This window comes from Leucoraja erinacea, chromosome 5 (assembly GCF_028641065.1).
Source record: "Leucoraja erinacea ecotype New England chromosome 5, Leri_hhj_1, whole genome shotgun sequence".
NCBI lineage: Eukaryota > Metazoa > Chordata > Chondrichthyes > Rajiformes > Rajidae > Leucoraja > Leucoraja erinaceus.
The window spans coordinates 89,147,963-89,171,532 of NC_073381.1; the positions used below are offsets into that span (position 1 = coordinate 89,147,963).

At 43.6% G+C, this 23,570-nt stretch overlaps 1 protein-coding gene across 1 annotated transcript in view; it reads left to right on the forward strand.

Annotated features, from left to right (window-relative positions):
* LOC129697527 (microcephalin-like) overlaps positions 1 to 23,095 on the forward strand; it is a 46,298-nt gene extending 23,203 nt beyond the window's left edge. Inside the window, exons 7-10 of the mRNA XM_055636178.1 lie at positions 314 to 460; positions 5,927 to 6,028; positions 16,692 to 18,023; positions 22,714 to 23,095. Of these exons, the coding sequence (XP_055492153.1) occupies positions 314 to 460; positions 5,927 to 6,028; positions 16,692 to 18,023; positions 22,714 to 22,772 (1,640 nt within the window). The 3' untranslated portion in view covers positions 22,773 to 23,095. The remainder of the gene's footprint in view (positions 1 to 313; positions 461 to 5,926; positions 6,029 to 16,691; positions 18,024 to 22,713) is intronic.
* Positions 23,096 to 23,570: the final 475 nt, after the last annotated feature.

Genomic DNA, 23,570 nt, shown 5'->3' on the forward strand with positions numbered 1-23,570 from the left:
TAATCATAGGAAATAATCAATGAGAGTGTTTTGAATGAATAATTGATGCAGAGGAAGATGCAAGAGAAGGTACAACATTGGGTTTAGTTTGCATTTCTCTTTCACAGAACCTGAATCTAGATCAGTGACATGTTCTCACTGCTGTAAAAAAATATAACCAAATATTCCACGTAAAATATACTAACTGACTCTTGAATCTTTTGTGCGCCATTAAAAATTTCACCAAGACAAGGAGAGGATCATGATTCGGATTGTGGAATTGCACCCATTATTTTCTCAGTCCCACTTAAAATTGCATTTTTTATTTTCAAAGGAGCTGATCTGAATTTGCTCTCACTTGAAGAGGAAGCTGCAGGTCTTATTAACGACAATGTTGAACCTGTTCCTCTCAATCGTTTCTGTGGAATGGAAAAGAGATTGAAGGAAATTAAAGAAAAAAGAGAAAACCCATCCCCTACCGGTGAGTTCGAGCATATGATTTCAGGACTTGAAGATATTACTTTATTCTTATTTAGGTGAACATGTCTTCAATTTGTATTATTTACTGATAAAATGGTAATTGGACACATGCTGATTATTAAACAGCATGAGATTTTGTGTGGGATTACTTGGGGGGGGAAAATATCGACTTTTAGTTTAGTTACTGTTTTGAGACACAGTGCGGACACCACGCCGACAAGTACACTAGCACTATCCTACACACTAGGAACAACTTACAATTCTTACCGAGGCCAATTTACCGACAAATCAGTAGGTCTTTGTGATGTGGGAGGAATTAGGAGCACCCGGAGACAACCCACGCGGTCACGGGGAGAATGTACAAACTCCGTACAGACAGCACCTGTAGTCAGGATCAAATCCGGGTCTCTGACGCTGTAAGGCAGCAACTCTACCGCTGCGCTATTGTGCCGCCCCAATTATAATGTTTCCTGAAGCAATGGATTCAAATTTACTGCGAATGTGACAGAGAAGTTGTGCACTTGACCTAATTAACATATTGAGCTTGCTGAACTGAATACAGAATGGTGAGGACATATGTGGTGGCACGTTCTTGTGCACTCAACTACTGGCACATATATGAACTAGAACAACAGCAGGATAAAGGTTTGACCACTGTCTAAGTCACGCCCCCTAGTTTTGCCTTGCTGGCCAAGTGACCCTACCCGCTTAAGATAGGGCAATAAAACAAAGTTGCATATTTTAATTATACTGTGTATTTGCATGCATAAGCTAGTTGACCCTGTAGAGGGGGAACAAGATAACAGATCCAATCTTGTGGGATCCCAGTGGTTGATGGCACGTGTGGATAAATACTGGCAGATTCATCCCATCTGCTGCCATTACCCATCAAATTTAGACTTTAGACCTTTTAGACTATCGAGATAGTGTGGAAACACACTCTTTGGCCCACCGATTCCACGCCAACCAGTGATCACCCTGTATCCTTCACACTATCCTTCACACTAGGGACAATTTATTGAAGCCAATTAACCTACAAACCTGTACGTCTTTGAAGTGTGGGTGGAAGCCAGAGCACCCGGAAAAAACCCATGCCGGTCACAGGGAGAAAGCATAAACCCCGTACAGATAGCACCCATAGTCAGGATCGAACCCGGGACTCTGTTGCTGTAATGCAGCAACTCTTACTGCTGCGTCACCATGCCGCCATATTGATGACCATGATGATTTAATGTTTAGCTTTTGTCAGTAGGCTGTAAATGAAATGCTGTAAGGAAATTATTTTTCTTTTCTCTGGGTATTTGTTGAGTTCTGTTGAAGCAATAGTTCAATTTAAGAAACTATTTTGAGGCTGTAAACACATCTAATGAATGCTGTATTTGGAATGATCCTTCTAAATCCTCCAAATGGTGTCTCAGCAGTGCTCCAAGTGCTCTGAGGATACAAGTTAGACTTGCCTTTATATGCAATTAACTGAGGCCGTTTGAAAGACGAATACAATTCAAACAACAAAAATTCACAAATGAATCTGCCAAAAATAGAATTTTTCCATGCAGTGTTGACACCAGTTTCCTTTGATTTCTTGCATACAATATGAAATTGCAAATTGGTTCTTTATTAACTCAGAGTTTTTGTGAGCATGTGGGTGTATTGATTCAAATAAGTTTTGAGGATTTGGATCAATGATGAAGAAAGAACACCTCAATCATATAAGATTAAAAAATAAAACATTTATTCAAACTATAAGCAAAATAATGAGTCTCACATGTCCTTCAAATGTACGTCAGGAACTCCTGATGCCAGCTTAGTTTTAGTTTTTAGTTTGGAGATACAGCGCGGAAACAGACCCTTCGGCCCACCAAGTCTCGCCTACCAGCGATCGCCAGTAGATTAGTTCTATCCTACACACTAGGAACAATTTTCAGAAGCCATTTAACCTACAAACTTGTATTTCTTTGGAGTGCGGGAGGAAACCAGAGCACCTGGAGAAAACTAACCCGGTCACAGGAAGAGCGTGCAAACTGTTCATGCAGCGCCATAGTCGGGATCAAACCCAGTTCTCTGACACTGTTAGGTAGCAACTTTACCGCTGTGTTGCTTGGTCTGAAGAGTTTGAGAGTCCGGGCACTGTTCCACATCTCGGTCTGGAGGAATATTCACTGACTCTGTGCCCAGCATGCATTTACATTCTCAATAAGCCTGCACTTCTTCCCTAATCAATCTTACTTTATTGTCATGTGTAGTGAGGTACAGTGAAAATCTTTTTTGTTGCATGCATCCAGTCATTGGAAAGACTGCATAATTACAATCAAGCTGTCCACTGTGTACAGATACAGGATAAAGAGAATAACGTTTAATGCAATAACTCCAATGAGGTAGATGGTAGGTTAGGACTAATCTCTAGTTGATGAGAGGATAGTTCAGTTGCCTGATAACAGTTGGAAAGAAACTGAATCTGGAGGTGTGTGTTTTCACACTTCTGTACTCCTTGCCTGATGGGAGAGGGGAGAAGCGGGAGTGTCAGCGGTGAGACTGGTCCTTGATTATGGTGTTGGCACTGCCGAGGCAGCTTGAAGTGTAGATGGAGTAAATGCATGGGAGGTTGGTTTGCGGGATGGACTGATGCATCTACAATTCGCTGCAATATAAACAGCAGTAAACTATGTGTTTAAAACATGGTATCCTTGATAGGAGGGGGGAACAAGTATTTATTATATCACAAATGGAGCTAATCCCAGATGCCTTTGGGAAGAAAAGTCTGTTTTGTCTAACTACTAAATGACTTTTTAGCTATATGATGTGTGGACCAGCTCTTTCAAGAAAGCAAAATTATGTTTTGTCAACGCATAATTCTTTTCTTAAGCTCACCTGCTTGCTTGACATGGGATCTGTTAGTGGACAATTCAATTTTGACTAAAAGCCTGTAACCATTGCATTGTAATGGAGACGTCTTTTGTACCGTTCGCAGGTGATTCAGGTTTTTCTATTTTCTGATACTTTGTAGCCTGAATCAACTGGCAAGCATTGGTGGTTTTGTGCCACGCTAATGACGTCACTCTGTATGTGCCACTAAGTTCATGATTCCCTTTGCAAATGTTAACTTTCCAAACTAGCTGGATGTTCCAAACAGGAGATTGGTAATGCTTGATAATGAATTTTCATGGACCTCTACAGGTAGATGAGAACTTTGTTCAGCATACATTCTGACATACTGTACCTGCTTGCTGGATCTGTACCTGGTTAGATCTGATGCCGGAATAGTGAACCTATTTATTTCAATAGAGAGGAAAGTCAGTGATGGAGAAAGGTGCATGTTAATTTGCATTCTCTTGAATTGAGTTATGGTTTAATGTTTTAAGTAAATTCTGTGTTTTTGTTTTCATTTTTACGAAAGGACAAAAAGTGCTGGCGTAACTCGGCGGGTCAGGCAGCATCCCTGGAGAACATGGATACATGATGTTTTGGGTGGAGACGCTTCTTCAGACCCGAAACATCACCTATTCATATGTCCGCATGGGTTTTCTCCCAGTGCACCGGTTTCTTTCCACATTCCAAAGACGTGCAGGTTTGTAGGTTAATTGGCGTATGTAAATTGTCTCGAGTGTGCAGGATGGAACAGGTAAACAGGTGATCGCGAGTTGGCGCAGACTCTGTCGGCCTATGTTTTCACTCTGTATCTCTAAACTAAAACTAAGCCGTCGTCAGGAGCTCCTGATGTGCAGTTGGGAATTTATTGTTAATATCCTTGAGTGCAAAGAAAAATCTAAAGTAATTCCTTTTATACAGTGACGTTCCTGTTCTATCTCTGCCTTACATTGCCTGTATTTCTATTCCTGCATTGAACCTTGCTTTCATCGGCATCGCTGCCATGCTACTTCACAACATTGCCGCCGTTGTATCTCTCACACTGAAAGTAGGTGATGCGACTAATATTTCTTCCTTCAAAGGTCAAAGGTATTTTATTGGTCACATTCACATACACCTAGGTGTAGTGAAGAGAAATGCTTCTTGCCATTTAGCAGCACATAAAGAAGGAATACAGACATAACATTAATAAGAGTTTTAAACATAAAGAACATCCCCCCCACAATGGTTCCCATTATGAGGGAAGGCACAAAATCCAGTCCCCAACCCCAGTTCACCCATAGTCAGGCCTGTTGAGGCCTCCACAGTTGCCTCTACGGAGGCCCGATGTTCCAGGCCGTTCTCGCCGGGTGATGTTGCTCCGGCGTCGGGAGAGTCCTCTCAGCGGCTTGGGAACCCTGGAACGGCCGCTTCCGTACTGGAGGCCGCGGCTTCCGAAGCCAACACGGCCGCGCTAGTAGGAGCTCCACAACTGGCTATCTCATCAAGAGATCCCAGGCTCCCGGTGTGAAGTCAGCGCTGCTGCCCGCAGCTGGTCGCTCCACAGTCCCGCAGCTCCGCAATGTTTTCCTCAGCGATCTTCAGCTCACCGGAGCTCCAGCGCGGCGACCCGGGCAAGGCATCGCCCGCTCCGCGATAGCGCTCCAGCGCTGTGCCGCCGCCGAAGCCGAGGTTCTGGGCGGTCCCGACAGGAAACGAGGACGGGTCGAAGCTGCAGCCCGGACAAAAGCTGCCTCTCCGACCAGGTAGCGACACTGAAAGGTAGTTTCCCCCACCCCCCACATAAAAAAAGTCTAGCCCTCCAAACAAAACACTTTAACTAACTTAAAATAAAAATAAAAAGATGAAAAGACAGACAGCTGCTGACTGGGCAGCCATGCACAGGACAGCGCCCCCTACGAGTATCCTTTCACCTTCAACTGTATAAAAATGTATTGTTTTTTGCATCCCATTATGTTGCAATGGGCTGTGGGAATGTGAAAAATGTCTGCATAAATTGATTGTGTTTTTTGGGAAAGATGGATTTTCACCGAGCAAGATATTGAGGGATAATTGATCCAAAGCCATTGTACTGATTTAAAATAAACAAGTCATGCTCAAGGAGTTAAATTGCATACGTATCTATATTCAACTCCACATTTCAAAATACTTTGAAACATTCTAACTTGGCTCTGGATTATTTTTATTAGATTGGTCATTCTGCTTTCTCTTTAGAAACCTGTTTAGTTTAGAGATACAATGTGGAAACATCCCTTCGGCACTGAGTCCATGCTGACCAGGGATCACCTGTATACTAGCACTATTCTACCCACTAGGGACAATTTACAGAAGCCAATTAACTTACAAACCTGCGCATCTTTGGAATGTGAGAGGAAACTGGAGCACCCTGAGAAAACCCACACTGTCACGCAGAGAAAGTATGGATTGCGCAGAGACAGCAACTGAGCTTATGATCAATACCGTGTGTCTGGCGCTAGAAGACATCAACTCTACTGCCACAGCATCACTGTTGTCTGTATATTGGTTTGCATTGATTGGAGTATCCAAATATTGCTTATCATCGTTGGGCCTGATATAATTATGCATGTTTCTTGTTTTTCAGCTTCTCGGAAGTCTCTGTTGACATTATCAGCTTCTGCCCTCTCTCCTTGCCAACCAGCTCTTGGGGAACCTCCATCAGCTATAGCAAAAGCATTGTTTGAAGGTAAGTGGAATAAAAGATGTAGCAGCTGAACTATTTACATTTTCATTATATTTAATTAAAAATGCCAAGGATTGTTCATCTTGTGTACCTGTGATGGGGGGTGTATTTATTTTCAGTAGAACTGATCCGAAAAAAGGTTGAAATTGTGAGATCTGCGGACAAGATATTGTAGCAAATGGAACTGTGTAATGATGCAGCCCAGCTGGGGACCATTTGATCCATTTTAGTTTTTTACTGGTTCTCTTGACAACCCATGACTTCCCATTCTCTAAGTGTGACCTGCCCTCTTGTTCTCTTCCCATGCCTTTTTTTCTTTCTTCACATATTTGACTGTAGGGTAGCACAGTGGAGCAACAGTAGAGTTGGTGCCTGCATGTGTAAATATGCAAAAAGAATTTCACTGTGTAGTTGCACATGTGACAAATAAATCACCATTGAGTCATTGATTACAGCACCAGAGACCCGGGTACGATCCTGACCTTTGGGTGCTGTCTGTACGAAGTTTGTACATTCTCTCTGTGCTTTTTCTGGGTGCTCCGGTTTCCGCCCCCAGGCCCAAAGACGTGCAGGTTTGCAAGTTAATGAGCTTCTGCAAAGTGTAAATTGTCCGTCGTGTGGAGGATAGTGTTAGTGTACGGGTTGATTTCTTTCTGGTTGGCATGGACTCGGTGGACTGAAAGGCTTCTTTCCACACTGTCTGTACTACTAAAGTAACTAATTTCACTTATTTATTAGTTCATAGTTCTTTAAATTCCTATTCATTATATTTTTTGGTTTATTGTCTCAAGTTTGATGTGCTGCTCACTGATCTGCAGGTCTCTCGTTCATACAGCTGTAATAATTCATACAGCTGTAATAATTTTATAACAACACCTGCTGTGCCTTCACCATCCCCTCCGTCGCTGAGCTATCTGCCCTCTACAAAGGCCTCAACTTCTCACCTCACTGCATTCTCACCTCAATGATTTCTGAGCTTGCCGGATGTCTGGCCCTTAGTTTAGTTTAGAGATACAGCATGGAAACAGGCCCTTCGGCCCACCAAGTCCGTGCCGATCAGTGATTGCCCTGCACGCTAACGCTATCATACGCACTAGGGACAATTTACATTTTAGAAGCTAATTAACCTGCAAACCTGCTCATCTTTGGGATGTGGGAGCAAACCAGAGCTTTCAGAGGAAACTCATTCGGTAACAGGGAGAATATGCAAACCCTTCACAGATGATAACCGAGGTCAGGAGGTCTGATTTTTGGGATCATCATCTGAAGAGGATTACTACTACATAATCATAGGCAAAAGTTTATTTTCATATGACCACTGGCATCTTGGGTGCATCTTGTCTAAATGGTTGATGATTCTCCTTTGAGGTCAACCAACCTTAACATCTGTTCATTCCCTACATATCATCTTGCTGATTCCTTTCCTACAACTTCTCTTGAGAAGGCGGGCATACCCTTGGACTTGGGACTCCTCGCGAGGCAGAAGTGGAGCAGGTTTTTAGTACATTTTGTTCCGGCTAGCTTCCGATTTAATATATGAAGAATTGTAAAATTGTATCTGAGTGAAGAGAAATAAATCGTAGTTCACTCAAATTGGTGAATTTAAAACCATGCACTTGGTACTAACACATTCAAGTCATTTACAATATAGGATTTTATGGTATTTCAGTGAAATATGATTAATTTCTCTTCACTCTATTGACATAAAATCCTTCACTGGCCCACCACCGATTTTCCAGTGACTGTTTTGTCTAGCACATCCATTAATCCTGACAAAATAACAAGAACGCACATGAAATCCCTCTTTTAAGCCCCCTGCCCGGTACCCCCTGAGAATGTGGCACCTAGGCCGGAAAGGCAGCAGATCTGCGGCCAAGGCTCTGGAACTCTGGCCCAACCGTAGCCGACAAACCCATTCCCATAGCCTACTTCAAAGGCCGAATTTACAGGCCGGTGTTTCAGCACCCTGGCAGACTGTTGGATTCCTATCGGAGGATGTGACCTCTGTTGGTCCAGCAAAAATGAATAATCCAGAAAGGATCTGGAACCAAGGATACTAGAAAATCAGTGGTGTGTATTGAAATGATTTAAATGTGTTGGATACTAATGGCATGGTTTTCAATCCACCTTTACAAAGAGTAAAGAATGTGACCATGCAAAACAAATGAGCAATATCTGCAACTTAAGAATCGAGGGCGTCTCTGTGGAGACTGACAACCGTATCTCCAAGGCAGTGTTATGCAAGAACATAAGGAAAAGCAGGAGTTGGTTACGCAGCTCCGCAGGCCTGCCCCATCATTGATTAGCATAGTGACTCATCTGATTGTTGAGCCAAAGTCCGGTCAGATTGTATAACTCTTGCATCCCTTGCTATCTAGATCTATCTCAGCCTTGTGTAGTTCATGACTCAACGTTCACCTTCTTGCATAGAGAATTACTAAGATTCACAATCCTCAAAAGAGATTCCTCTCCATCCCGGTCTTCAGTGGACGGACATGTATTCTGAAACCTGGAGAAAATGAGTCAGTGGAGAATTCATTTGTGCATTGAAGTCCAGTGTTTATGAAGATGATGAATCTTTGCAGTTCTCCTGGCTAACAAAAATAGCAATGATAAAGCCAACATGATCCTTCAGCCCGATGGTGTTGCTGCTGCTCAAAACCAAAGGAAATATCACATACGAACAAACACCAGGGTGGGCATGGCAATGGCACATCTAATAGAGACCTGCCTCACAGCTGCAGTGACCCAGGTTCCCTCCTGATCTGCATTCTTGGTTTAGTTCAGAGATAGAGCACGGACCCACCGAGCCAGCGCTAACCAGCAATCCCCGCACGCTAATACGCTATCCTACACGCATAGGTCGGTGGGGGCGCTGCAAGCCGGTGCCCTGTCAGCAGCGTGTCCGTTTTCTTCTACTTTTTTGTTTTTTAGTATGGTTTAATGTATGTTTTTAATGTTCCTCTGTGCGTTTTGTGTGGGGGTGGTGTGGGTGAGGGGGAAACCGCTTCGGTCGCCTCCTCCATGGAGAGGCGACTTTTTCCAGGTCGCCTCCCCCGTGGCCTAACAACAAGGATCGGCGCGGACTTTCCCGGAGACGCGACTGGGGCTTCAGCGGCGGGCGCAGCGTGGACTCACGGCGTGGAGCGGGTGAGCCCTCGCTGGGGCTCGCCGGAGGGGGAGCGCTCCGTTTCGCTGGCCCGCAGCAACCGGCAGCCTGAAGCCGCGGTCTGCAAAGCTCCAGCTGGCACGTCGTCCGCAGCCCGGGATCCCTCGTGGGGGGACCTGGGAGAAGAAGAAGCTCCGAATGCCGGCCCGCGGCCAACTTCTACCGCGGGCCCGGCGTGGACTTACCATCGCCCCTGGGGGGGAGCTTCGTCTGTCGGCCCTGCAGTCTGCGGTGCTTCTGACTGCGGCGCGAACTTTAAATCTTCGACCGCCGGCCTGCGGCCTACACCAGCCTGAAGCCGTGGTCTCCGGTAGGGAAGAGCCGATCCTGGATTTCCCTTGACTTTTACCTTGTCCTTTACCATCTGGACGCACGCAGCGACGGCTGCGGAGGGTTGAGGTCCCGACCACGGGGGAAAATGGAGGAGGACTGGCCAATTTCCGTGCCTTCCACCACAATGATGAATGCTGTGGTGGATATTTGTGTTACATTTTTATTGTGTTTGTGTGTTCTTTATCATTGTACCGCTGCTGACAAATTCATTTCACTTGCACTTTATGTGCAATGTGACGAATAAAACTGATTGATTGATTGACTAGGGACAATGTTACAGAAGCCAGTTAGCCTACAAACCTGCACGTCTTCGGAGTGTGGAGGAAACCGGAGTTCCCAGGGAAAACCACGGGGAGAACGTACAAACTCCGTACAGACAGCACCCATAATCGGGATCTAACTCGGGTCTGCCTCTAAGGCAGCAACTCTACTGGTGCGCCTCCGTGCCGCCCTTAATGCTCTCTGCATGAGTTTACATGTTCTTCCCATGAATTTTCTCTGAGTGCTCTGGTTTCTTCCCATATCCAAAAGGTACTGGTTAATAGATTGATTGGCCAAATGTCCCCAGGGTCAGTTTCTGTGTTTCCCCTCAGACTCTAAAACCAGTCATTAGTACTTCAAATAGTTTTGTTTTTCTGTTTGTTCTATTAAAATGGATAACCTTTTTAGATTTAACTGCAACATTTTCATGGTCTATAGGCTACTTAATGGTCCAGATGCACATGAAACAATTTCAAGGAGATTAAAGTGTGTAGGAAGGTACTGCCAATGCTGGTTTATACCGAGATAGACACAAAGTGCTGGAATAACTCCGTGGGTCAGGCAACACCTCTGGACTTCTATGTTTTTATGTTGCCACCTCTTCCACAGCCAGCAATGGGCCATTATGAGCTCCACCTTTCCTTAACCATCTGTTGCCGACCCTGCTTTGTTTTAGCTTTTTCTTAACTGATTCCCGCCCCACACTTTCAGTCTGAAGACCTGAAATGTCACCCATCCTTTTTCCCCATCCTGCTGCTTGACCCATTCTGTTACTCCAGCACTTGGCGTCTATCACCTGGAGATTAAAGTCGGGTTGAATGCATTGTCACCAGCTGGGCGACATTTTTAAGTTCAGCCAAACACGTGGGATACTGTAATAATAATAATGCATTTTATTTGCTGGCGCCTTTCTGGACACCCAAGGACACCTTACAGGACATAAAATCACAATACATTTATCAATATTAAAATCAAGTTGATTTAAAAAAAAATAAAAAATAAATAAAAATACACAAAACATTTTAAGTCATTAAAATCAGGGTGAACATGGTGGAAGTTATGTCGGTATGCTAATCTAAACAGGTGTGTTTTGAGTTGTGATTTGAATTGATCGATAGTGTCCAGGTGACGGATGGGAGGTGGGAGAGTGTTCCAGAGACGTGGGGCAGAGCAGCTGAAGGCTCTGGCACCCATGATGCTGAGTCTAAATGTGGGGACAGTTAAAATTGCAGCTGAGGAGGAACAAGTGTATGGTAGCAGCAGGTCAGAGAGGTATTGGGGAGCAAGGTGGTGTAGGGCTTTGAAGGTCCGCAGTAAAATCTTGTTGTTAATCCGGTGGTGCACAGGGAGCCAGTGAAGCTGAGTGAGGATGGGTGTGATGTGGTCCGATGATCTGGTGCGGGTGATGATCCGGGCTGCAGAGTTGTGAATGCATTGGAGGCGATGAAGAAGTTTATTGGAGGTGCAAAGGAAGATGGGCGTTGCAGTAATTGATGCGGGATGTGACCAGAGCGTGGATGAGGACTTTTGTATTGTCTTTGGCGAGGGAGGGGCGGAGTCTGGAGATGTTGCGGAGATGAAAGTATGCAGAGCGTGTGATATTGCTGATGTGGGGGCCAAAGGAAAGTGTACTGTCCAGAATGACGCTGAGACTTTTGACATGGGAGGAGGTGGGTATGGGTGAGCCATCAACTGAAATGGTGAACGGGTGGGTTTTGGAGAGTGTGGACTTTGAGCCAATTAGCATGATTTCTGTTTTATTTCCATTGGGTTTTAGAAGGTTGAGTGACATCCAGTTGCTGATAGCTTGAAGACAGGTGGTGAGGGCAGTTGGGGGAAGGGAGGTGTTTGGTTTTGTGGAGAGGTAAAGTTGTGTATCATCGGCGTAGCAGTGAAAATTGATTCCAAAATGACGGAGAATATTGCCAAGAGGTTGAATATAGATGATAAAAAGCAGTGGCCCCAGCACCGATCCCTGAAGAACACCATGGGTGACTGTGGCAGTTGTGGATGTGACTTTATTTCCCTGGATGAACTGTTTTCTGTCGTGTAGATAGGACCTGAACCAAAGTAGTGCATTGTTGTTGATGTCGGTGGCAGATAGACGTTCCAGAAGAATTGGGTGGGAGATGGTGTCAAAGGCTGCTGTGAGGTCGAGGAGGATCAGGATGGATAAGTGGCCGGTGTCAGCTGCGAGAAGGAGATCATTTGTAATTTTTACCAAGGCTGTTTCAGTGCTGTGATTGTGGTGAAAACCGGACTGAAATGGTTCATAGAGGTTATTGTTTTGAAGGTGGACTTGAAGTTGTGTCGCTACTGTCCTTTTCAGAAGTTTAGTGATGAATGGGAGGTTGGAGATGGGGCGGTAGTTATTTGGATTGTTTCGATCAGAACCTGTTCTTTTAGAATCGGGGTGACAGAAGCTGTTTTGAGAGATGTAGGGACCGTAGCAGTTGATAGGGAGGAGTTAATTATGGATGTTATGATGGGTGAGATAGAGGGCAGACAGGATTTAACCTGGACAGTCGGGATGGGATCAAGCAAGCAGGAGGAGTTCTTGGACTTCGTGATGAGTTTAGTTATTTCTTCGACTGTTGGAAGCTGGAAAGTAGATAGGGTGGAGAGTGGGGAGTCCAGGGTGGACTGTTGTGAGCAGAAGCTGAGAAAGAGTTCAATTGGTGATGAATGCTGGTGATTTTGGTACTGAAGAGGTCCAAAAACGTTTTACACTGAGCAGTGGAGGTGAGGTGATTCGCGGTTTCAGGAGGCTTAAGTAGTTTGTTGACAGTGGAGAATAAATTCCGAGTGTTATTTTCACTGTTGTTGATGATGTTGTAGTAGGAGGATTTAGCAGCAGTCAGGGCATTTTTATATGCGAGAAGATGATCTGTATGCATTTGGTGGTGAATGGTTAGTCCAGTTTTCTTTGTAAGTCTCTCCAGACGCCGGCCCACCATTTTCATATGGCGGAGTTCAGGAGTGTACCACGGAGATGACCTGCTAAAAGAGACTGTACGTACGGGTTTTCAGAGGAGCCAAGGAGTTTAATGAGTGGGATAAACAGTCATTGTAGTGATCAACCAGGTTAGCAATGCAGAGTGGGGGGGAAGTAGGATGAAGAGCGTTACTGATTAGTCTGTTGAGTTCCACTTGATTAATGTAAGATAGGACTAAGTTGAGCACAAGCGGGTGTAGCAAATAGCAGAGTCTAGGGATGAAGAACGTGGCAATATAAGTAGACAGTGGCAAAGAAGGCGCGTGGTATGTTTGCCTTCATCAGTCAGGGCATTGAGTACAAGGGTTCAGAAGTCATGATGCAGCTTTATAGGACTTTTATTAAGCTGTATTTGAACTATTATGACAGTTCTTGTTTGCCCCAAACATACACAGGAGGATGTGGGGGGTGCAGAAGAGATTTAACAGAATGCTGCTTGGATTAGAGACTATTTCCTATAGGAGAGGTTGGACAAACATGATCGTTTTCCCTGGAATGTCAGAGGCTGAGGGCAGACCAGATAGAACGTATACAATTATGAGAGGCATAGATGGGGAGACAGTCAGTGCATCCTTTTCCAGGGTGGAAATGTCCAGGACGAGAGGGCATAGCTTTAAGGTGAGAGGGACAAAGTTTAAAGGAGATGAGTGGGGCAGGTTTTTTTTATGCAGAAGGCAGTGGATAATAGACAATAGGTGCAGGAGTAGGCCATTGGGAATGACACTGCCATTCAATTTGACCATGGCTGATCATCCCCAACCAGTATCTCGTTCCTGCCTTCTCCCCATATCCCCTGACTCCGGTATCATCAAGAACCCTATCTAGCTCTCTCTTGAAAGTATCCAGAGAAACATAGAAACATAGAAATTAGGTGCAGGAGTAGGCCATTCGGCCCTTCGAGCCTGCACCGCCATTCAATATGATCATGGCTGATCATCCAACTCAGTATCACGTACCTGCCTTCTCTCCATACCCTCTGATCCCCTTAGCCACAAGGGCCACATCTAACTCCCTCTTAAATATAGCCAATGAACTGGCTTCAACTACCCTCTATGGCAGAGAGTTCCAGAGATTCACCACTCTCTGTGTGAAAAAAGTTCTTCTCATCTCGGTTTTAAAGGATTTCCCCCTTATCCTTAAGCTGTGACCCCTTGTCCTGGACTTCCCCAACATCGGGAGCAATCTTCCTGCATCTAGCCTGTCCAACCCCTTAAGAATTTTGTAAGTTTCTATAAGATGCTATCTCCTCAATCTCCTAAATTCTAGAGAGTATAAACCAAGTCTATCCAGTCTTTCTTCATAAGACAGTCCTGACATCCCAGGAATCAGTCTGGTGAACCTTCTCTGCACTCCCTCTATGGCAATAATGCCATTCCTCAGATTTGGAGACCAAAACTGTACGCAATACTCCAGGTGTGGTCTCACCAAGACCCTGTACAACTGCAGTAGAACCTCCCTGCTCCTATACTCAAATCCTTTTGCTATGAAAGCTAACATACCATTCGCTTTCTTCACTGCCTGCTGCACCTGCATGGCTACTTTCAATGACTGGTGTACCATGACACCCAGGTCTCGCTGCATCTCCCCTTTTCCTAGTCGGCCACCATTTAGATAATAGTCTGCTTTCCTGTTTTTGCCACCAAAATGGATAACCTCACATTTATCCACATTATACTGCATCTGCCAAACATTTTCCCACTCACCCAGCCTATCCAAGTCACCTTGCAGTCTCCTAGCATCCTCCTCACAGCTAACACTGCCCCCCACCTTAGTGTCATCCACAAACTTGGAGATATTGCCTTCAATTCCCTCATCCAGATCATTAATATATATTGTAAATAGCTGGGGTCCCAGCACTGAGCCTTGCGGTACCCCACTAGTCACTGTCTGCCATTGTGAAAAGGACCCGTTTACTCCTACTCTTTGCTTCCTGTTTGCCAGCCAGTTCTCTATCCACATCAATACTGAACCCCCAATGCCGTGTGCTTTAAGTTTGTATACTAATCTCTTATGTGGGACCTTGTCGAAAGCCTTCTCGAAGTCCAGATACACCACATACACTGGTTCTCCCCTATCCACGCTACTAGTTACATCCTCAAAAAATTCTATAAGATTCGTCAGACATGATTTACCTTTTGTAAATCCATGCTGACTTTGTCCAATGATTTCACCACTTTCCAAATATGCTGCTATCCCATCTTTAATAACTGACTCTAGCAGTTTCCCCACTACCGATGTTAGACTAACTGGTCTGTAATTCCCCGTTTTCTCTCTCCCTCCCTTCTTAAAAAGTGGGGTTACGTTTGCTACCCGCCAATCCTCAGGAACAACTCCAGAATCTAAAGAGTTTTGAAAGATTATTACTAATGCATCCACTATTTCTGGAGCTACTTCCTTAAGTACTCTGGGATGCAGCCTATCTGGCCCTGGGGATTTATCGGCCTTTAATCCATTCAATTTACCCAACACCACTTCCCGGCTAACCTGGATTTCACTCAATTCCTCCAACTCCTTTGACCCACGGTCCCCTGCTATTTCCGGCAGATTATTTATGTCTTCCTTAGTGAAGACGGAACTAAAGTAGTTATTCAATTGGTCCGCCATATCCTTGTTCCCCATGATCAACTCGCTTGTTTCTGACTGCAAGGGACCTACATTTGTTTTAACTAATCTCTTTCTTTTCACATATCTATAAAAACTTTTGCAGTCAGTTTTTATGTTCCCTGCCAGTTTTCTTTCATAATCTATTTTTCCTCTCCTAATTAAGCCCTTTGTCCTCCTCTGCTGGTCTCTGAATTTCTCCCAGACCTGGGTGTCATGGTACACCAATCCTATGCTGCTTTTTCTGGCTAATTTGTACGCATCATCCTTCGCTTTGATACTATCCCTGATTTCCCTTGTTATCCACGGATGTACTACCTTCCCTGATTTATTCTTTTGCCAAACTGGGATGAACAATTTTTGTAGTTCATCCATGCAGTCTTTAAATGTCCTCCATTGCATATCCACCGTCAACCCTTTTAGAATTAATTGCCAGTCAATCTTGGCCAATTCACGTCTCCAACCAGCTTCCACCGCCCTCTGAGGCAGAGAATTTCGCAGACTCACAACTCTCTGTGAGAAAGTTTTCCTCCTCTCCATTCTAAATGGTTTACCCCTTATTCTTAAACTGTGGCCCCTGGTTCTGGATTCCCGCAACATCGGGAACATGTTTCCTGCCTCTAGCGTGTCTAAACCCTTTTTCTATATTTTTTACATTAAGATATCCTCTCATCCTTATAAACGCCCAGCCGCTCCATTCTCTCAGCATATGACAGTCCCGCCATCCCGGAAATTAACCTTGTAAACCTACGCTGCACTCCCTCAATAGCAAGAATGTCCTTCATGAAATTTGGAGACCAAAATAGTCCAGGTGTGGTCTCACTGGGGCCCTGTACAACTGCAGAAGGACCTGTTTGCTCCTATACTCAACTATTCTTATTATAAAGGCCAACAAAATGCCTGGAAAGCACTGCCAGGGTGGTGATGGAGGCAGATATGCTCATGGCATTTGAGAGGTTTTGAGATAAACACACGGATATGCAGGCATATGTATCACATGCAGGTGGAGGGGACTAACTTGGCGGTCATGTTCGGCGAAGACATTGTCGGCCAAAGGGCCTGTTCTCGTGCTGCATTGTTCTCTGTTCTATGGTTAAACTATTTTCAGTGATAGTTGTTCAAAACTATTTGTGGTGGTGGTTCACTGGATGAATGACAAACGACACCACTCTGTATTCTAGTACTATTTTGACTGATTTCCTTTGGCTGTTATTTTGTTAGTGTAATTGTTTTCCATTTTCCTAATCCTATTGTATTTTTATGTCTTTATTGTGCATGTAAGAATTAAGTTCTTTATTTTGTTACAGAAGAATACGAAATTGATTACGGAGTTGCATCAATCAATAAAACCTCTGGCAAATATGCTCATGAAAGCAAGGCTCCACTTTCAGCAGAAGCTCATGAAGGGCAAACGGGTCACCATTCCAAGCAGGAATCTTTTCCACGGGGACTGCATTTGGTGAAATCACCACAGGATGAAAACGAAAAAATCTTACTGCGAAGAGTGAGGAAGTCTATTTCTAAAACAACACCTCAGTTTCCAAAGAGGCGAAGTTCTCAAACTGCGTTCCATTGCCATGAAACGTCAGTTGGCTCATGTAGTAAGAAAGTGAGCCGCAGTTATTCTGAGGGAAGTGTGGAAGCTTTGAACTGCGCAGCAGCAGACATGAGGCTTTGTAATGCGCAAAGCAACAAGATCATACAGTCACCTCTCCCGATCAGGTCAGCAGCCTCTGAAGAGGATCACAATCTCAGGCAAAGCGATTTTGCATCTAATGAACTTTACAAAGATTTTGCTTCACCCTTGAAATCAAATGTTTCCACTGGAGCCAAGAATCAGTTGAGCTCAAAGAAAAAAGTAAAGTTATGGAAGGATGATTTTATTTATTTTAAATCACCGAGAAACGATCCATCGGAAGCGAACAACATCCCTGATGAAAAGGACGCTTGCCCCTTCAAAGAGGACCTGTTGGTGTACGAGGACTACTTTTCTCCAGTTAACCTGAATGGCAAACACAATCCAAGACGTACACTGGGCGTGCTTCCACCAAAATCGCCGAGTCCTCCTGGCATTATTTTTGGGAGTGGTAAGCTGAAGAGAAAATTGCCAGGAACCAATCCACAAAATTCTGCAGGTAGAACTAAAAAGGCGAGAAGTGCAACAAATGTCAGTGTCGAAGAGCAAGCTGGTTCTTGTAGCCAACATGTGAATGCAGCTCCATTGACTGGTGAAAATGTAGCACTTCAGCCAGGTGCTGCTGCAGCTCAAAAAAGGAGACAATCTCACATAAAAGAACTGTTTGAATATTTTCTTGATGTATCGGGTGCACATACAAACGACGTGCCTGAGAGAAAAGAGCTGTGCCAACATCGTGAAGAGAAAAGGCTGAACTCACTTCAGGGTAACTCTACTGTGACTTGCCTTCCGAAACACTCTGGCTTAAAACCACCAAATTTACACCACGAAACGCAAGCCTGTTCGGTGATTTCCGTGCTTTTACCCTGTAACCAAACAAATGAGAGAGAGAACGAGAACGAAGTGGAGTGCCATCAAGAGGACAATTTGGCCAAGGACATATTAAAATTGCAAAGCGTTGACAGTGACTTGGATGGCAACCCTCAGAGTGGACCCAGCCAAAGTATGTGATCTGCTTTGATTCTACTTCTCTCAGGGCAATAAAGATGATTCTTCATCCCATTACGAGTTAAACCTGTTAACCAAGTGGTGGGGATTGTTTCAACTGGACAATATCAATCTGATCATAAAGATTCCTTTGGAGGGGGGGGGGTGAGGAGGGAAGTATCTATATGATGTAAACAAGAGACTGCAGGTGCTGGAATCTGAAGCAATGAACAAACTGCTGGAGGAACTGCTGGTCAGGCAACGTGTGTCTGGAGAGAAATGGACAAATGACTATTTGGGTCAGGGCCCTACACTTGCAGTGAGAGTAGCGGGGAGATGGCCAGTGTGAAGGGGGTGAGGAGTGGGGCAAGAGCTGGCAAGCAATTAGGTGGCTCCACTCTTTCATTGTTATCTGATTCCATAATATGCAGCCCTATTCCCAATACAAACTCCAGCCTTGGTTGCTAGGTCCACACTTATCTGACTTATGTGTTATGTGAGTCAACCCCCTCCTCACATAGATCCGCTTATCACTTACCAGCCCTTGCCCCGCACCTCATCTCTATCGCTTCATACCGGCCACCTTCCCTATACTCTCAGTCCAGGTGAAGGTCATGACGCAAAATGTCGCATGTTGCCTGTCCACTTTCCTCCACAGTGTTCTTCCATCACCTTTGTTTTTGTTTGTTTTTTGCTACACAATGTCTTGAGCTAGGAAAGTTCCAATATGTGACATTTTTTAATTCCAGAACCAAAATAAAAAAAAGTTGCCATTCAGTATTTTAAGTGTTTGTTTTTTTAATATTTGGAGACATCTTTTACAGTGAAATGATTTGAGGAATACTCCAGAATTCTCAGCAGGAAACCAAAATTGAAAGTTTCCTTCCGATGAGGAAAACAATTCAAAATTAGCTCAATGCTCTGGTGCAACTCTAAAGAGCTAAGTATAAAACAAGCTTGACAGCTTATTTAGTCAGACATGCCTCGGGTGGCAGTATTGGAATTTCCTCAGTTCCTACCTCAACCATAATTGTTCTCACATTTTTTTTCTGCTGATAAGTCTTTTTCCTTTTTCTGTGCTCTTTTGTTGATGTTGATTAATTCTGTTCAGGGATTCCACAACAGTATATGCTAACATTGTGATTAACTTGACTGCTATCCTCTAGCCTGAATTATTGATCTGGAGACAAATTTAAATTCCATCGCACAGCTGAGAAAGCCGAATGCCACGTAATTGAATAGGCTAGAATTTAAAAAACTAGCACTAGCAACGATGAACGTTAAGCCAAAACTCTTCTCGATCGCTAATGTCCTTCATAGAATTAAATTTGATGGTAAACCAGCCTCTGCAGTTCCTTGTGTTCACATGAGATTTGCTATCCTTGTTTCATCTGACCTGCTTCAGATCTATCAATGCATTTGATGTTTGACTGTTTTCTGAAATAGTCAGTCAAGCTAATCAGTGCAGTTCTTATTAAGGATAGACTTGCCTGCACTGTAACCATCCTATGAACTTGACAAAAAAAGTAACTTTTAGTGAAAACAAAAAAAAGGAACTGCAGACGCTGGTTGACAAAAACTAACAGAGTTCTGGAGTAACTCAGCAGCGTCAGGCAGCATTACTGGAGAACAGGACTTATCCATGTTCTCCAGGGATGTTGCCCGACCCACTGAGTTACTCTGGTAAAATTTAGCTTTTTTCGAAAGGCCAGCCCAGTGAAATGCAAACCACTTGGCCTGGTGCTTAACTAAACACCTTCCAGCAAAGGTTACTGTGAAGCATTTGGGTGCATGTCACCTCTATGGTTCAACACATTCCTTCTCCATCAGAGATACCAAGAGGCAACGCACAATGTATTTGTTAAAACTTTCAAGCCAGTTTGAATTCTTTTTTTTAAAGTGTCATTAAATGTGATCATGCCAAACAGAATTTTGGTATTATTTGCTCGTTATTGTAGTGTAATAGCAATACATTTAAATTGTATCCTTCACCCATATCTGCCAAGCATCATTTACCGTGTTGGAAGGAACTGCAGATGCTCATTTACACCAAAGATAGACACAAAATGCTGGAGTAACTCAGCGGGTCAGGCAGCATCTCTGGAGAAAAGGAATGGGTGAGGTTTCGGGTTGAAACCCTTCTTCAGACTTCTGAAGAAGGGCTCTGATCAGAAACGTCACCTATTCCTTCTCTTCAGAGATACTGCCTGACCCGCTGAGTTACTCCAGCATTTTGTCTATGTTAAGCATCATTTGCCCCTTGTCCATCCTCTCTGTGGCTTCCATCAGCATCATCGGCTTTGTTCTACACTCTTCCTTCGCGCCTTGTACAGGAAGTAGAGAGTGAACTTTTATAGGTGGAAGGATGAAATGTTTTTACAATTTTGTAAATGTGGAATTATGATGTATTATAATTCAAAATTACTTTTCATGGAAAATTGAATGGAAAGGTGTAAAACACAGACACTTACTGGCTATAGGTGGGTGGGAAGTGGAACAGTAGCAAGAATATATCTAATATAAATTAGTCAGATTGATGACTTTTGATCTGGGAAGAATTGCTCTCTGTTGCAGCAAAACAACTCCCTGAAATTTTAATGTGAATTTTGAATTTGAGAATTACACGATGATCAAAGTGAATGTACAAATAACCAAAAATAAACTCATGATTTTAACAGTTCCAATCTTTGTTTTTCATGGAGTATGTCATATTTTTATAACTTGTAAAATATTTCTTCACCTCAACTTAAGACAACGATGCTACCAACTGCAGGTTCGACTAATCAGTTTTAAAACATTATGAAATATTTAGAAACACATAATATAATTTATTTTATTAATTTATCCCATTCAAATCCTGAAGTCTGTCTTGAGTTTTCAAGATGGGTGGGCAGGTACAGGGATAGGAAAGGTTGAGAGGGATATGTCCCAAACACAAGCAGATGGGACGAGCTTGGATGGGGCACCTTGTTTAGCATGGACGTTGAGCCAAAGAGCCTGTTTTCATTCAGCATGACACTTGGTGGCATTATGCTACATTTCTTCAATGAAATATTGTTCACTTTGTAACCAATTATCAGCCCTGCAGGGAAGGCATGATCACAAGCATCATGTTTTGACATAAAAATAATGATTCCGAAAATGTATGTTTCGGAGTGCACAGAAGAAAACTGTCTGAGCCGATGTATAACATGGCTCTAAGATGTTATTTCTGTTTCATTGGGAATCGCTTACCAAACCTGCCATGATATGATTTCATTCCTTTCCTGTTCCATTCCTTTGCATTGTTGGTATTATTTCTCACCCAGCTTGTCTCTGACTATCTGAATATAGACTCCGCATCTTCCTCTTGTTCACACCCTCACTTTCCCCTCTTTATACCTGCCCACCTGTTTTTCACCTATATTGTACCAGTTTGTCTTACTTTCCAATCTCCTGTTTTCACAATTTTTTCTCTCTTTCTGCACCCCGTGTCTCTTTTTCAGATTTTGTTTCTATCTCTCCATCTCATCGTTGCATTGTTTCCATCCTCTCCAGCTCCAAAACGTTCAAATTGACGTAGTGACAATTCACAATGCAGAGTGAATTGATTAGTACTGTCAGGGGTTATGGGGAGAAGGCAGGAGAATGGGGTTAGGAGAGATAGATCAGCCATGATTGAGTGACAAAGTAGTCTTGATGGGCCGAATGGCCAAATTCTGCTCCTTTCACTTATGCCTTTATGACCTTGACTGCCAAAGCAATCAACTGATGGTGGAATATTTCTATAAATGGCACAGCAGGTAATACAGCTGCCTCAAACCCTCAAGATGTCCAGCGTGTGCGTGTCGGGGGAGGGAGTCCGGCCAGTTTCCCTCTCCCTTGGCTCTCTCTGAAGTAGGGTATCGACTCGAAACGTCACTTATTTCTTTTCTCCTGACCGGCTGAGTTACTCCAGCATTTTGTGTCTATCTTCGGTAAAAAGCAGCGTCTGCAGTTCATTCGTATGCATTAGTGTAACATTAGGTAAAAATACTAGTCGCTTATTAGATATTGTGCATGTGGCATGACAATCATTTTATAATAATTTTCAGTTTCTCTAAAGACTCAGCAGTTCAGGCAACATCTCTGGGGAAAAAGGACGGTGGCGTTTTGGGTCTGGAGTGGGTCAGGCTGGAGTTATTCTAGCACTTTGTGCCAGTCTTTGGTATAAACCAGCATCTGCAGTTCTTGGTTTCTATTTTCTGGTTCTCTAAGCTGTGCAGTATTCAAAGCATTGTTGGCCTCTTCTATCATTGACGTAGCAAGAATGCTCACCTCCACAGGTACACTTCTGGACCTTCGACAGCCGAATCTTAACCCACCTTCCCTCCTTCAATGAAGATTTGACCAGCTCAACATCTCCAAGCCTTTACAGTTACATTCCCATTGCTTCACATGTTATTTCTGATTAAAATATGTTCTCATAAAAAAATAATTTTGCCTTAGTGTGTTGCACCCAGCTTGAAAGTTAGATAGAGTTCTTAAAGATAGCGGAGTCAAGGGATATGGTGAGAAGGCAGGAACGGGGTACTGCTTGTGTATGATCAGCCATGATCACATTGAATGGCGCTACTGGCTCAAAGGGCCGAATGGCCTACTCCTGCACTTAATGCCTATATTGAAATAGCCATCAGTTGAACTTGTTTTTAATTGGGTTATATTGAGAAACTTTTTCTTCTTCCAAGGCAGTCCTTCAGGATTGAGGATGAAATGTTCCCATGAAGAGAAATGCAATTTACTGTAATTGAAGTAGCAAATACAACCAATGAATGCAAAAGGAAGAACGTGAATGTGAGTGCAATTTATTAATGACTTATTAATGAACAAAGTTCTTTGAGCAAAGGTTATGTCAGAAGTAGTTTTCAGTTGAGTTTTGGTTTTCAGTGGAGGAGATCTAGCTTTCTGCAGCATACAATACTTTGTTGGTCGAGACTTCCCCCAATAGGCAAATTATGTCTTGCTCTAATCTTTATTTAATCATTGGATGAGTATACCCTCCATGTTCAGAGATTCTGCCTGACCCCCTGAGTTATAGTCATACAGTGTTGAAACGCCTTTCAGCCCAACTTGCCCACACGGATCAACATGTCCCATCTGCACTAGTCCCATCTGCACTAGTCCCACCTGCCTGCGTTTGGCACATATCCCTCTAACCCTGTCCTATCCATGTACCAGTCTAAATGCTTCTTAAATGTTTAGTTTGGAGTTACAGCTTGGAAACATGCCCTTCTGGGTCCATGCTGACCATCGATTACCCATCCACGCAAGTTCCATGTTACCTCACTTTCCATTCAATTCAATTCATTCAATATTTATTCCATGTCATTTGAACCTCAGTGAGGCTCAAACGAAACTCTGTTTCTACAGCCATACAAACAAAATAATTCCTACTAGACACACAAACAATTCAATTCACACAAACATCCATCACAGTGAATCTCCTCACTGTGATGGAAGGCAAAGTATTTTCTCTCCCCTGCACCATTTTTCTTCCGATGTTGAAGCCCAAGGCGAGCGATGGTAAGTCCCACGTCCATTAAGG